The sequence below is a fragment of the Erithacus rubecula genome (assembly GCF_903797595.1).
Source record: "Erithacus rubecula genome assembly, chromosome: 3".
Classification (NCBI taxonomy): domain Eukaryota; kingdom Metazoa; phylum Chordata; class Aves; order Passeriformes; family Muscicapidae; genus Erithacus; species Erithacus rubecula.
In genome coordinates, this window is record NC_136689.1 from 76,504,009 (window position 1) to 76,519,159 (window position 15,151).

General features: G+C 36.6%; 1 protein-coding gene across 1 annotated transcript in view; it reads left to right on the forward strand.

Annotated features, from left to right (window-relative positions):
- Window positions 1-900: 900 nt before the first annotated feature.
- DNAH5 (dynein axonemal heavy chain 5) overlaps window positions 901-15,151 on the forward strand; it is a 114,291-nt gene continuing 100,040 nt past the window's right edge. The window contains exons 1-8 of the mRNA XM_079300281.1: window positions 901-1,263; window positions 5,585-5,719; window positions 7,468-7,552; window positions 11,637-11,800; window positions 12,196-12,408; window positions 12,943-13,080; window positions 13,674-13,850; window positions 14,609-14,722. Coding sequence (XP_079156407.1) covers window positions 1,186-1,263; window positions 5,585-5,719; window positions 7,468-7,552; window positions 11,637-11,800; window positions 12,196-12,408; window positions 12,943-13,080; window positions 13,674-13,850; window positions 14,609-14,722 — 1,104 coding nt within the window. The 5' untranslated portion in view covers window positions 901-1,185. The remainder of the gene's footprint in view (window positions 1,264-5,584; window positions 5,720-7,467; window positions 7,553-11,636; window positions 11,801-12,195; window positions 12,409-12,942; window positions 13,081-13,673; window positions 13,851-14,608; window positions 14,723-15,151) is intronic.

The following is a 15,151-nucleotide window of genomic DNA, read 5'->3' on the forward strand; positions in this document are numbered from 1 at the left end:
GCTGTTCAGTCCTGTGATCAACTTAGTGGACTCTGGACTGCTTCCAACTGAATGTAAATAATTAATTCCTCAGTGGCTTGAATATAACCATAGGAATTAACTTTATATGTAATATTTAATAGCATGTTTAATTTTAAATGATAACTCCATAAAGGGCTCAGAGAAATCTATGGCTGTTTACTTTTACCCTAAATGCAGTTTTTCAGTCTTTCTCTTTTGAACATGTATGCACAACTAGATTTGGCTACAGTGGGTGGGGAAAATATAGATAATACAGGGAAAATGGTTTTTACTCATGTGATTTTTGTCAATGCTAAGGTTGTCAAGTGCTTTTAGAAATTCCTCACATTGATATGAGTGGAAGCAGAAATATTTAGGGACACTTAAAGCCAGAAATAGCTGCAAAATGTCTGTTTTCTTGTTACTAATGCTGGATAATTAGATTTTTTTTTTTTTGGCATTTTCAAGAGGACATTGGATTATGTTCAGCCACTGAAGTAGAAAAAAATTAAAGCTCTTTTAGGAAGAAAAAAACCTGTAATTTCTTGCTGAAGAGAAACCACTGTACAACTGAAAAATAAGTGTGACTGAATGTACTCCTATAAAAAACATGAATAGAAAACTCAGTAATTTACAAGTCTGTAGGTAAAAGGTATTTGAAAGTTGCATGACTGTTGCTGTATATTTAAACAATCACCTGTGACAAGGAAACAAAGATGCCTGTTGACACAAGGATTGCTTCAGAGGCTAAACACAAATCAGAGAAGCAGTTACAAAATTGACTTCTGCAAATAGTTATGGTGCCCTTGAGTATGATGAATTGTATCCAGCCGTGTTTGTATGTAAACAGTATCACCTTAACAACACTGTGGTTGGTAGCAGTAACTTTCATGGCCTAATCTATAGGCAGTAAATTCTGGTGGTTAGAGACCTCTTGTTTCTGTGGTAGTGCAATTTAATTTTCCAGCAATTTGTATGCACACTAGAACTGAATTTTAAATACAGAGATAAGGTTAATAGGCGTTGGGTCGTTTTTAAGGTCTTTACTCTATTTTCCAGAGTTATTTTGGCATTCCTACTGAAAGGAAAGAAGCAAGTTCAAACAAAAGGTTGGGGGGAGCACAAAATGATGAATGTAGAAGCTCTCCCCATGGATTAGGGCTTGTTCCTGAAAAACAGTGCTTGATGCTTATATTGAACAGTACAATGTTTAGAGCTGAAAGAAAGCAACTTTGGAAACGGAGCATTGGCAGAGTGATAAAGGTAAGGAAAAATGAATTTTTGAACTAGGTTTAGACTAATATATAATTTGAATAAAGGTGTGTATTGGGGAGTGGTGCATAGAATAATGTGTGTTTTAAAATAAGTGTAAGTGGGTGATGTTAGTTGCACAGTTTGTTTTGAAAGGCAAATTTGCACTGGGAGGTGTTTATGCCCTTGGCCAGTGGTACTTGTATCTTGCTCAGATTGTTGCAATGGTCTGGTAATGGTGTAATTTCCCAAATGTACATTAAGGAGTTTGATGTTAGATTAGACAGGGATTAACTCTGCCATGAAGAAAAATAGAAATGTAGCTTCACTTTCCCCATACTTCTAAGATGGGAATAGAATTTTGAAGGCAACTCTTAGCACTAAGAAACCACAATAGAACATAGACATCAATAAGATACTTAGATTCATTAGAAAAGACAGTTATTTAAGCAAATTGTTCCTGAGTTAATGCAATGTGATAACACAAGTGCAGGGCTCTGATTTTTGACATTATAGAGATAGATAAGGGAACTGCTCTAATTCTTTAGGGTTTGTATATTTTTGGAAAGATAAAATAAAAACATTGAAACTTGAACATTGAAAACTCAGGGTGTTTTAAAATGATGTATAAAATGATTTGCAGTTTACTTTTGAAGGGAAATTAATGAACAAGGCTTATTAATATAAAACATCTTAGCAAGTTAAAGGAGAGATAAAGGAATTCCATGTTGGTTAAATAAATTTTGGAAAGACAGTAAATGAGCAATAAAACATTTTTATTTTTGACTTTCACTATTGAACTTCCCTGTAAAATCTTGCTCACCCATGAGACTTGGATTTCAGCATATCTAAATTGAGTGATGCACAGTATTCTGTCAACAAAACGCATCATTTGCTGGATAAAGGGTGTTCAGAAAAAGTTTTAGCTTGTGTACATATGACTTGCATACTAAACAACATTCTTGCTAAGTCTATTCAGGGTGTCTGCATCAGCAGCTACAGTCTGTAATGGAGAAGCTGGCAATAGTCAATAGCTAGTTTCTAAGCCTGTTTCAAAAAAAAGAACCCCTGGAATCTCTGACTTGTGCTCTTTTAGTACTGCTACTTAAATATGTATACTTTTGTAGCAGCTAGGAAACTTTCAAAAATTTTTAATTTAATCTTCAATTATTTCTTCAGACTGATAGTGAGATGTTTATGGGTTTAGGTATATTAAAGATTTAGGAATCTCTCCCTTTTCTTATTTCAGGAGAGGATAACTAATGAAATTAGTTTCCTGTGCCAAATTGTTGGTATATAGGTATCAGGAATTTTATGGTTTTATGTAACATAAAACAAACTATGTGTTATGACTAGACTAATAATCAGAACAGGGCTTTTCAGTTAATTAGTTTAACTTTGGACCTTCATTTGTTGTGGGACCATAGGACCTTTCTTACCTTCATGACCAAGAGTGGCAAAAGAAACCCAAAACTAAAGTTGGCCAGGTTACCTGTATCTTTCTTTACATGAAAAACTGAGCTGAAGATGCACCATAAACAACTTGGACAATCCTGCCAGATATTTAAGTGAAACAGTGTTTATCTCTTGTAAATACTGCATCCTCCTACATCATGGGACATTAGGAAGAGGCTTTGATGTATGATCTTGATCATAGTTGCTGCTGATACGTTTCGGGATGTGCATGTTGGCATTACTGCATGTAACAGCAATCTCTCTCTTATCTGTGTAAATGATATCATGTGTGTTTCAGTATCCTTCTATCATCAAATCTTAGTCCTTCAGTATTCTATGCAATTCTGAATTACATAGAGCTGCCTATTCTTGGGTGGTTTTTTTGGTAGAGGTTCTGTTTGGGCCTATGCACTTCTGCAGTGAATACTGCAGGGTAAAAAATTACAGATACCCTTAGGCTGTGACCACAATGCTGATTTGAAGTGGGATGTGAGGGTAGCTAAAGAGGAAAGGAAAGAATAAGAAGTAGAAAGCTAAGCATTTTCTTATAATTAATTCTCTGAGATTCCTAATCCTAAGTAAAGAATATCTTTAAAATTCATTCTTTTAGTAGTGTGTAAATGGAAGCTCAGAATCTTGACTGGAAGACCATTTCCAGCATAGCCTCTTAGTGTTTTTAGAAACATAAATTAGTGACTTGATATTGAAACCACTGAAGTTAGGTTTCCTCTGCTTTTCTGTGTACAACCTAATCCTAAAAGTGTGGCAGAAATCTCTTCTAATGACTGCAACAACTAATGTGTGAGGTTGTGATTGAGCAGCACTTCATTTGGGGAGGAAGTGGTAGACATGATAACTCATCAAAATACAGAAGCATAACAGCTTGAATTGTATTGAGTGTTCTTGCATTGCATTGCAGCAACTATCAGGAAAAAATGTATGGAACTTGCATTAATAATAGAAATATCCAACATATCAATGCACATGCAGTGGTGGCATGATAAATACAAGTCCAAGTCTTAATCTTCATAAAACTATAGATTTACCATTTAGTTAATAGCTTCCTGTTTCTCTAGGTATGGATCTTTAAGTAATTTGAGTTAATTATACTTTTAAAGTTTTGTGATATGTTAATGAATATTCTTATTACTGGACTTAGACATCAAATATTTCCCATTGCTGTATGAACAGCAACTCACAATACCTGGTGCATTTTTTATAGGGCTTGAGGCAGCAGTTTAAAAAAGTTTTAAAAACCAGAAACAAACATTGGGGCATGATTGTGCAGTCTGAGAAGAAGGTGCTCATGATTTCAGTCTACCCAAAGAGCAACTTGTAGAAGAAAATGGAGGCTATGAACACATCAAGAGCATCTATGCAGGTGGAGCTGGTGACTTAAAAACCAGTGAAAGCTGTAGTCTTGTATAGCAATATATCTGGAGCTCTATGTTAAAAACATAAGCAGAGTATACAAAAGTAGTCTCTCTGTAGTTTAGGTAAAACAAAAGGCTTCCTTCTTTATTAAATAGCAACTACTTGGTAGAATATTGGTTGTATTATTATTATTATTATTTTGTTAAAGATGTCCTGTCAGTTGTGTTCAAATGTCTGGAACAATAATTTTGAGGATTCTTTTGTTATTATCTAGTGTGAAAGAAGCCAATTCAGAAAAAATGGTTGCTTTTTGCATGTATAATGAGGAGGAAAATTTCTACTTGTGTTTGAAAACGTGTGGGAAAAGCCCATCTTGTGATGACACTTCCCTTTCAGGATAATGGAGACCATGTTAGGGTGTAAGAGAGGTAAAATAGCATAAACTACATATAAAAATTAATCTGCTACACTGTTCTTCAGACATATCTGTAAAAAGAATAAGATTTGTATGTTTGTCTTTTATATGAAAAAATATTTCAAATACATTCAGCATTTATGAAGGCAGGGTAGTAGTTACAAGTTACCAAGAATTTGAAAATTCCTTCAGAAAGTAGGAAAGATATTTACATATGGGTATAAAGTATATTATGTAGGTTCTTTTGGCTCTGCAAAAGCTTGTGGATAAATCACTTATGCATACTTTATAAAGTTACTGGTTTTCTCCTAATCACTAGGGAAATAAGGATTGAATTTGCTACCAATGAAGCATAATTCTAAATTTCTTTTGAAAATAAAGTTATATTGAATCTTGTTACCCACAAGCACAATAATACCAGTAACTATTCCAGAAGGCTATTTTGTCTATAATGTAATGAGGTGTGTTACATATGGGATTTCAATTTAATTAGAAGAGTAGGCTTACTTCTTGAAGAATGGTATAATAGCTATAGTTAAGCACATTTGTAAACACTTGTGTACCTTGAGGCTTGTGGTTTGTTTTACTTCTCATTATATTAAAGAGATAATGTATAAAACCCTAGCTTCCTCCAGCAGCATCTGTCTTTATTAGAGAGTGCTTACAATATCTTCCACGAATAACAAAGATCAGTCAGAATCCTGCCTTGACTTGGTGGTCATACGTGACTAGACTGAAAAGCTGAGATGAAGGACTTAAGGCGTTGAAGGTAACTTGCAGAATAATGGAGCTGTACATATAAAATACACTTTTTTTTCTACAAAGCCTTTCAACAAATTAGCTTTCTGTACAACGTTATTTATGATACAAATGTTGTGATAAATCTGAAAATAGAACACCAGAATCAAACTGTAAAATTATAACAAAGGCTGTTCTAAAATTTTCATTTGAGTGCCATAAAAACATAAATCACAAGTGTGGAAGAATGTAATAGCCTTTACTTGTAAAAATAAATTTTAAAGCTTTCTTTATTTTTGTCTTCAAATTAGATAGTGAATTTTTCATTGTCCACTTTGTGTTTTATAACAGCAAAAGCTCAAGGAAGAGAGGGAGGCTAAACGTGCTCATCTGGATGGCAGACATGATTACTTACTGGATATTGTTGCCTCTTGTGTGAATCTGGACAAAGCAGAAGTAGAAGATGCTATTCTTGATGGTAACCAGGTAATCTGATGAATTTGAAAGTGAAGGTCATACTATACCTTGGAATTAATTTTACCATTAAACTCTTGGTGAGATAATTTTCAGACTTCACACCTGAGATTGCTAAGTCTCTCCTTGAAAAAATATTTCAGCATGTTTAATTAATTTGAACAAAAGTGTCCTTAATTCCAGGACCTATTGTAATTATATAGATTTTAAAATTGATTATAATTTCTCTCTTCCAGTGATTACATATTATATACTAAAACCTGTGACTGTATTTCATAGTCAAACCACAGTGTGAAGTCTTCCAGTTCTTGAGTATACAGCACACAGAGGGTCAAGGGTCCTGCCCTCAGCAGGCTGCATGTTGTTGTTTCTGTAAGGCTGCCAGCAACATTTGTGAGACTACATTGCAGTCTAGTTTAGCAAATTAAAAAATTAAAATAGGTAGAAACTTGACAAAATGGAATGGCTTATGTGATGTCACTATGACTAGCATGAGGGCTAATACAAATTCATATATTGAGACATTGAAAAATATCACTTTTTAAAAAAACCTAGATAGAAGAAAATAGATATTTTACTTCCTGACACTAAAGTAGACATGGCTCTGTTTGGGTTTTTATGGTTTTTTTCTCTCTTGTTCTCTTTTCATCTGCATTCCTCCAATTTATCCATTCCCATTTCAGTGCTAATATTCTTGAGAAACAGAAGAAAGTCCAGTGGAAGGCCAGTTAGAAAGAGAGGGTCACAGGGCACAAGAGGTATGAGGTGAGGGAGAAGAAGAGGTTGGGTGGCAGTCAGATGGCAGCCTGCAGCTGCTTGAAGAGTGGTTACAAAGATGACAGAGCTAAACCATTCTCAGTGGGTGCAGATGATAACTCCAAAGACAAAGCCACATCTTGTAAAATGGCCACCAAGAGACCCTTCTTCACCAGGAGGGTAATGCAGCATGGGAATTGGTTACTTCAAGTCACTTGTGGAATTTCTGTCCTTGGGGCTTTTGAGACTCAGCCTTGGAAAAGCTCTAGATGATCTGAGCTGTAGTTGGTGACACAGGAAGCTGGCCTCAAGACCTCTCAGAGTCCCTTCCAACATTTCTGTGATTTCATGAGATAGCAAATGAGCAGTGCAGAACACTCATGCACATTAAAAAGCAGAATTTGTTTCAGTCTTTGTGCATTTAGCTCTAAATGGATTTCCTGGCATACTATACTGCCTGAAAATAGCTGTCAGAGGAGGAAAATATTGGCAGCTTCTATACTTGGAATGAGGAAAGTGTAATAGCTGTTTTGACCTCATCTTGGAGATTTTCTGGAATAGTGGTTTGCTATCTTGGTGTAACTGAGGCTTGTAAATAATGAAAGAAGGATAATTGTGGCTTTCTTCTGGCTTCTGGTAATCTTTTAGCCTTTTTGCTGGACTAGAAAGCACAAATGGTACCACCTAATGTTTCTAAAGATGAATTTGAATTTAGTCTTTTCTGCTAAAGATAGCTATGTAGTTAAGGATCGTATGGAAGGGTCACTCAGATCTAGAAAAATAATGGATGAGGCCAGACTTCCTCAGCCTGTATGGCCTATATGTGAGATTGGTGAACTGCACATGAACACATGCTTCAAGTGATGCTTGATGGCAGCCTTGAATTGATGAACAGTGAAATTCTCCTGATGCTTAGAAATATGTAAATAAGCAAAGGCTTCCTCTGTTGCTGTGATATGAATCAAGTCAGTGACATATTGTGATCTCAACATGATTTCGAACAGATAGAGCGCATTAACAGATTCCTGGCCCCTGGAGGTCTGCGTCATCTGATGTTCTACTATCAGGATGTGGAGATAATGGATACAGGTAAAGCAACTTATACTCTCCTAACGTGTTATAGCTGTGCTGAGCAAATGTGCAAGGAAAAAGAAAATAGTCAAATTCTTATAAACTGGACCTTAAAGCAACTCAGGTTTGATCATACCAAGACATTGATCCCTGCTCATGAAATGAGGTTTGATGAAGTTGCCAAAGGTTATTAGTGCACTTCTGCATATTGCTACTATGAAGCAGCAAAGTACTTCCCTGTGAGCTTAGCAGCTCTTGCCTGTGGAAAGTTGTTTTTGATAATTAAAAGGTGACTTTCACACCAAGTGAGCAGTGACAGGTGATCTTCCTCCTCCCCTTCAGTCACACCGCCTGCTGGTCCTAGAAGTCATCCATTTCTTTGCACATGATCATCCATTTAGGACCACTCCTGTTACATGACAGTGCCTTCAAGAGGCCCACATTGTGGGTAGAAGGGGTGTTTCCCCACAAGTCCCTTCTGCACATTCTCCTTTACTGAGTGCCCCCATGTTCCACACTCGTGGGGGAAGCCTCCTTCTCCCTTACTCTGGAGGTAACTCAGGACCTGTGTGACAAGGACATCCTCCTTTTGCCCCTGGCTTCTTTCCCACAGCCTCCAGTGCTGCTGCTGTGCAGGAAAAAAGGATTTCTCTGAATGAACAACCAATGTGGTTATGCAGAAGCTGATTTATTGTTTATCTTATACCCTACTTATACATTCTAAAATTACTGTCCACATGACCACACCTTTTTTGATTGGTGCCTCTATCTTGTCCAGGCACTCTGCAAGCACCTTGCAGGAAATGTGACTGGTTACAGTCGGGTACTTCACTGCCCACCTTTATCTCGGTTCTTCTAATCTTGGTATTCTGTTTTTCAGCTTCTTCTCTCACAGTTTAGCACAATCTATCTTTCAGTAGCCTTGATGAATCCCAGAGCATTTGATAAAACAGCAGAAAGACATCTAAAAACGGCTAGGTTTGTGTACCTGGTATAAACCATGGGCTAAACTGTTCAAATACATTGTTACACTGCTGTTGGGACTTGCCAGCTGCTTTGTGACTTCTCAGAGCCTGAGAGTGGTTGATGTGAGTTCACCCCACTTGGTTACCCTGGATGTACATGAACAACCCTGTAAACATACCTATGTATAGCTGTATAAAAATGTTTATAGTTACATAAACATATACCTTGATGAATGTAAAAATACGGATTTACATTTCATGCATTTTCAGTATATATGTATGTATTTTCTTATACAGTATATCTGTATATATCTACAAGGGATGAAAAGACTATTTAATATGATATAAGCTATTTTAAGAAAAAGAGTTTCAATGCACATAGAAATACAGTTAAATTCAAGCACAAACCCAGCTACTGCTTTAGGAATCTGGTTAGCAAGTTTTAACATGTCTGAAATGAAGTGCTGAAAGTATGACAAAGAGTGTGAGGCAAGGGACAAAGCTTATAAATCTAATGAGACTTGCCCATGCACATCCCACCTCCAAAGCAATCAGATCACACTACAGTAAAGCATGATCTTGGTAACCTTTTGTGATGTGGTGCTAACTGTAGGCAATATGAAATGCAGTAGGAAAAAGCCACACAAGCAAAACCCAAATGACTTCACTGCAAAGTGTGCATTGGATGAATAAGCAAAAGTCCCTAGAACATCATACACAGGAGGAAAAAAAAGTAAAATAAAAAAAAAAAGTAGTCACTTGTAATACTATCAACAGTAAAGCTTCTGCTGTACATTTTCTCTTTGTGGGTGGAGCAGAGTAAAAGAATTACCTGTGTTGATTGTTTAAGTCTCTGGTTCACAGGTTGCCAAAGCAAAAGTCTCAGTTGTGGTGGTGGCTACTAATTGGTAAAGCTAAGTGACTTTTTATGGCATTACATGCCCTTCTTGGCAAGGGTACTTACTATCGCCACCTCATATACAAGCTGATTTTTTGTCCCTGATGTCAATCAATCAACACTTCTGTTAGTGAAGGGAGCATACAAGAAATTTTGTCTCTGCAGAGGAGACTGTATCTGTGAGTTCAGGAAGATCTACTTCAGAGTATTAAGGTGTCATTTAAAAGTTTATTTCTTGCAGTGTACATATTTTCTAAAGAGACTTGAAGTTATGCTATCTACTTCACCTCCTCAGATTGTGGGAAAACTGATGACTTTTGCTAGTCTTGCCTCTGTGATTACTTGTAGCACTTTGACTCTGGTCAGATGCCATGTACTCACAAAATCTGCTCACTCATCCTTCCCTGCTGGACAGATGAGAAATGAGAGAAAATTTACTCAAGGTTTCATGAAATGAGATAAGGACTGGGAGAAAACACTACAAGGGCAAAACAGAATTGACTTAAAAGTAGTAAGTGAATTTATTGCCATCGAAATCAGAGAAGGATAATAAAAAGTAAAATAAGCCCTTAAAACCATATTTTATTTCCTCAACCCTCCCTCCCACAGGCAGAGCAGGAAGACAGCAATGTGGGGGTGCTGGTCAGTTTGTCACCTGAAGTTTTCTTTCACTGCCCAAGGAGAGTGAAGTCCTCCTCTTGTGAGGCTGTGAGGGAGACAGTTCTCTGTGAACTTCTCCAATATGGTTCCAATCTCATGAGTAAGAATACTCCCCCAGGCACACACTTCCAAAATTGCTGCGGCATGACTCTTCCACAGGATGCAGTCTTCCAAGGACAGGCTATTCCAGCCTGGAAGCAGGGCCCCTCTCTCCACTGGGTCTCCCACTGGATCCCAGCCTCCCCCAGGCATCCACCAGCTCCAGCATAGGCTCCTCACCATGTTCTCACCTCCTCCTTTTTCTCTGTCTTGATATAAAACTGTGCCCCACACTCTGTTTTGATTTTCCTCTCAAATATGTTATCACAGAGGTGTTACCACCATCTCTAATTGGCCCAGGTTTGGCCAGCACCATCCTCAGGGCCACCAGGAACTGGCTCTGCTGGGCATGGTGGAAGATTCAGCAGCTTCTCACAGCAGCCACCTCTGTGGCCCCCTCATGACAAAGAACCATGCAAAGGAGAAACCTTACTGCAGTACAAAGATAGTGCAAGATTATTAGTGTGCAATAAGTAAAATTAATAACATTTTCAGAGTCAGGTCTTGCTGGTGACAGAGCCCTTGTAGTTGTGAGGTATATGAAAAGGAGACTTCTTCAGAGCTGTGGTGAAAAAGAGGAAAGGGAAAGATGATGCGAACAGAAGGGTGGGGAGGGAACTTATGGTGGCCACCTGATCCAAAATAGGGATTCTTGGGGCAGATGTCATATACCAGAAAGAAAAAATACATGCAGAGGAGTCTGTCACTTTTTGGATGTTGTCCTTTAACTACTGGTATCAAAAATTTACTTTTTCCTCATCTTGTTGTTGTAGTGCCTCATTGAGATGTTGCATGCATTCAATTTTACTCTGAGGTGATATTGAAAAGCTAGTAGCAAAGAGATATTGTGACCAAAAACATATGAGTGTCTGTTACCCCTAAAGACCCTTTACAAGTGTTGCCAGCAGCCTGAACATGGGAGCAGTATATTCATGTTGGGGGAAGAAGAAAGGACAAGGAAGTGCCTTGTAGCTCCCTTATTCAGTTTTGTTCATTTATTTGCTTTTCCCCCAAAGAATCTGCTGTGGTCTTTCTCCTTGTTTTCAGAAGCACTCTATTTGTTTTTTTTCTTATGTTTACATGTTTTAGGGAAGAACAGTTGATAATAGCTCCCTAAGATAAAGTTCATCACTACATTTTCTAATTTTTCTTTTTCAAGCAAGTGGGCGTTATGTACAACTGCATGATAGAGACTATGAAAGGACCTTGAGCCTGAACCATTATTTAGAAGGAATAGAAAAATAAGTAAATGAATAGAAATGAAAAGCTTTTGATGTAAGAATGGCAAAACTAGATTAAATATTTCTTACTGTGCCATGAAGACTCTGAATGCTGAATACTTTCTGTGGGTAGTTCTGTGAGGTGCCTCCAGGAGACTGGGAGTCAGAGAGGCACAAATAATGACTGAACTGTTTGTGTAGAAAACTTTTCTTTGATTAAATAAGAAATGTCTTGGCTGTTTCTTTCTTTGAATCCATAGAGTACTTTGGCCTTCCAGGAATAGGAACGAACTCTCAATTGATTAAGAAGAAGAAACTTAAAGTATTTGTGACAGAGGGAAAAGAAGTTGCTTTAACTGGTGTATGCGTTTTCTTCATTAGATCTAGTTTTTCTAAACCCATCACAACTGAGAATATCCACCAAGTAAGTCAGTGACTGCTCATCTCTGTACTTCATCTTGTCTAAAATTTGTTTTTACCATGGGGTATTTGCTCTCAGCATATAATTTGGACAACTCTTGATGTGGAGGAATGAATAAAAGGACACAGATGGATTAAATGAAACAGGACAAAAAAGGTCGAGAATGATATACATCAAGTTGTTGCCACAAGAAAGTATCTGCATTTCCAATCATTGATATGAAAAGAGAATGCTAAGGAAGAAAATTCAAGACAATTTGTAATGACAGAGTAATTAATCAATATGAAAATACTAAGGTGTTAAATTACAACAACAAGAATTATTTAAGACTACATGTAAATTGTATATAACTAAGTTTTTACTGACGAAAGACCCTTTGTATTGTGTCTCTTTCACAGGAAGTAAATTTTAATATGATGGATATAGGTCGAGATGGCTTATTAAAAAGTGTTGAGCAGTTGATATCAGAAATACTCATTCCAGCCTTACAGACTATGGACCATGGCTGGGTTGAACCTCAACAAGTTCCCAATATTAAGCAGGACTTCCTTCGTGCCCTTGAAGCATTTGTTAGTGTCCTGTCAGGAACTCAGCAAAGTCTGTTGGAAAAGGTATGTTCATACGGTAAATAGAAAGAGAGCTAGTTGCAGAAGTTTTAGCTCTAGACCTTTTGAATTAACTGTTGTTGTAGATTACCTACAAAAAATACTTCTGTTAAGCTGGAGAATAACCCAACACTTCTGTTTATTGTCATCAGTAACTCATTATACTTTGATCTGTGGTTTCAATAGTTCTGTAGGTGCTGCTGTTCTTGTTTTTTCTGGGGCCAGTGCTTTAAAGCTATTAACTTCTTGTCTTTCCAGTGGCTGTGGTCACTTTTAAATGTTGAGTGATTAATGAATGACAAACTGTTGCTTTAACTGGCTGGTTTCTACTCAGCTTTTGTGAAGGAAAGGGCATGAGAGCAAAGCTGCCTGGCTGGTGAATTCTCTAGATTCTATTTCTGGCTCAAACCAGTTTAATTTAGACTGAGCTGAGAATAGGAATTGAGATACCCCAAGTAGGGCAACGAGTTAGTCTTTAAAGTTCCTTGATGAGTTGTCATGAACATTCAACATTTCACATTTTTTAACCTTATGTTTTAGGTCAGCCTGAAGAAATGTGAAACGTATGACCTGCAAACTCTAAGAGGACCTTCAGATTACTTGATGGTTGCTAACAGCATAGAGGATCTTGAAAAAATAGAAGTCTGCATGAAAGAATGGACCAAACAAATTGAACAGGTGATAGATGGGACAAATGTGAAATACATCTGTATCTTGGCAGATGAGTTTAGTCCTGTTTTGGTGTTACAGCTACCTTTCTATAAATTTAGATGAGTTCAATCTCTTTATTTTAAAATACTGTTTTTTGTGCTTTTACTTCTCAATGGTAATATTACTGAAAGCTTTTTCCATCTGCTAGTTAATATAGGATACACAGTTTGGGAAGCTTAGTCTCCTGACTTTGATAATTGCCTGTTATTAAAGTACAAAACAGTTAGTGGTTCTCAGTGGATTTAATGAAAACAAAAAGAACACAGTAATTGAGTGAACACTATTCTCAGTTGTCACATTTATACATTGAAGCATCCTTTGCACGTTATTTGCAGAAAATGCAACTGTGTGTAACAGTGCACTTGGAACAGAAGGAGCAGAATTTGTTCTTTAACTTGGAAAAAAAGGACCAAACAAAATCAAGTTTCTTTTGTGAGGTAGAGGCTAAGTTAGGTAATTTATCAGGCGTGGTTAATACTATGTGTTAAATGTAGAATTGATCCATGCTACCTCTTCAGATAAAAAAAGAGAACATCACTCACATTACTGTATGATAAAAGGTTCTTGCAGAAAATGACCAGTTGAGGAAAGAAGCAGATGACCTTGGACCGCGAGCAGAGCTTGATTATTGGAAAAAGAAATTGTCAAAATTCAACTACCTTATGGAGCAGCTGAAGAGCACAGATGTGAAGGCAGTGCTTGGAGTACTCACTGCTGCTAAATCCAAACTGCTGAAGGTTTTTATTTTAAATTATGACAGATATAAAGACTAGAAATTCTCTTTATACCCTAGCTCATTTTGTTAATGCGTTTAACTGTGCTGGTGGGGAAAACGTTGAAACATCTTTGGCTTTTGTTTTCTTTTTATTTCTCTATTCCTTAGCCTGAGTAGAGAAAGATTAAATCTAGTTCAATTTATTGGAAAAGACTGGGAATCCCCTCAGGCTAAAGGCTGATAATGTGCTTCCTCCACACGGCTCAACAGAAATAAATAATTAAAAATATTTGAGAAGTTGATTATTAAATCAGAATATTGAATTAATGAACTAGATATTTAATGGTAAAAAAAGAATCCTCCCACTTTTAAGCCTCGTTTTCATGTGGTTACAGTGCCTGTCAAAATTGTTTGTAGAATCATAACTTCTTACATTGACATAACAATTTTAAAGTCCCGTTGCCAACAGAAAATAAGTAAATAAAAATCTTATCTCATCAAAATGGAATGTGGAACAAATAGTCATATATCCATTATTCATACATTTTACAGTAGCTTGACTGCACATTACTGCTGAGTGGTCTAAACCAACTTTATGTTCACAGATAAGTTACTGAAACAAGACAAGGACCTCATCTTTAGTGAACAAGTATATTGCTGAAGTAAAAGATCTGTGCTTTCAAATGTGTTTAGAAGCTAATGACAAATCAAAATTATTGAAAAATATTTTTTTCCCCTGAAATACATACTTTTATTTGTTTTTTAATTTTCTATTCTTAGAAGTGGCGAACATTGGATATTCGCATCACAGACGCAGCAAATGAAGCTAAAGATAATGTGAAGTATCTGTACTCTCTGGAAAAATATTATGACCCATTATACCATAGTGATCCTGTAAGTAGAACTTTTAGATTCTCAACATAAATGTCTTGAGACAAGCAACATGAATATATTCTGTAAGATGGGTTTGTAAATAAAACAGGAAAATTTTACGTATACAACTCCAGTTTGAGATTTTGTGCAGTTATGGCAAAAGTGGCTTAATGGGAATTTCTGGCTAGAAAATAAAGTACTTGTTATTTTCTTACCATAGTGTCTGTAAAGATTTTGTTCTGATGTTTGTAAAGATTTTGTTTCTGGGAGAAAGTGAATTTCTTAAGATGAAAAAAAAAGAAAAGTAAACCTAATGCTATGCTAAAGTCCAAGTTTGATCTTTTGTCTTTGTATTGGTGGCCAGATCATAGTTAGACTAATATTTATAGGGCAATTTTCAGCTTCTTGGGTTGGGAAAAGATAAATAGGATCATGCAAATGTTAAGATAT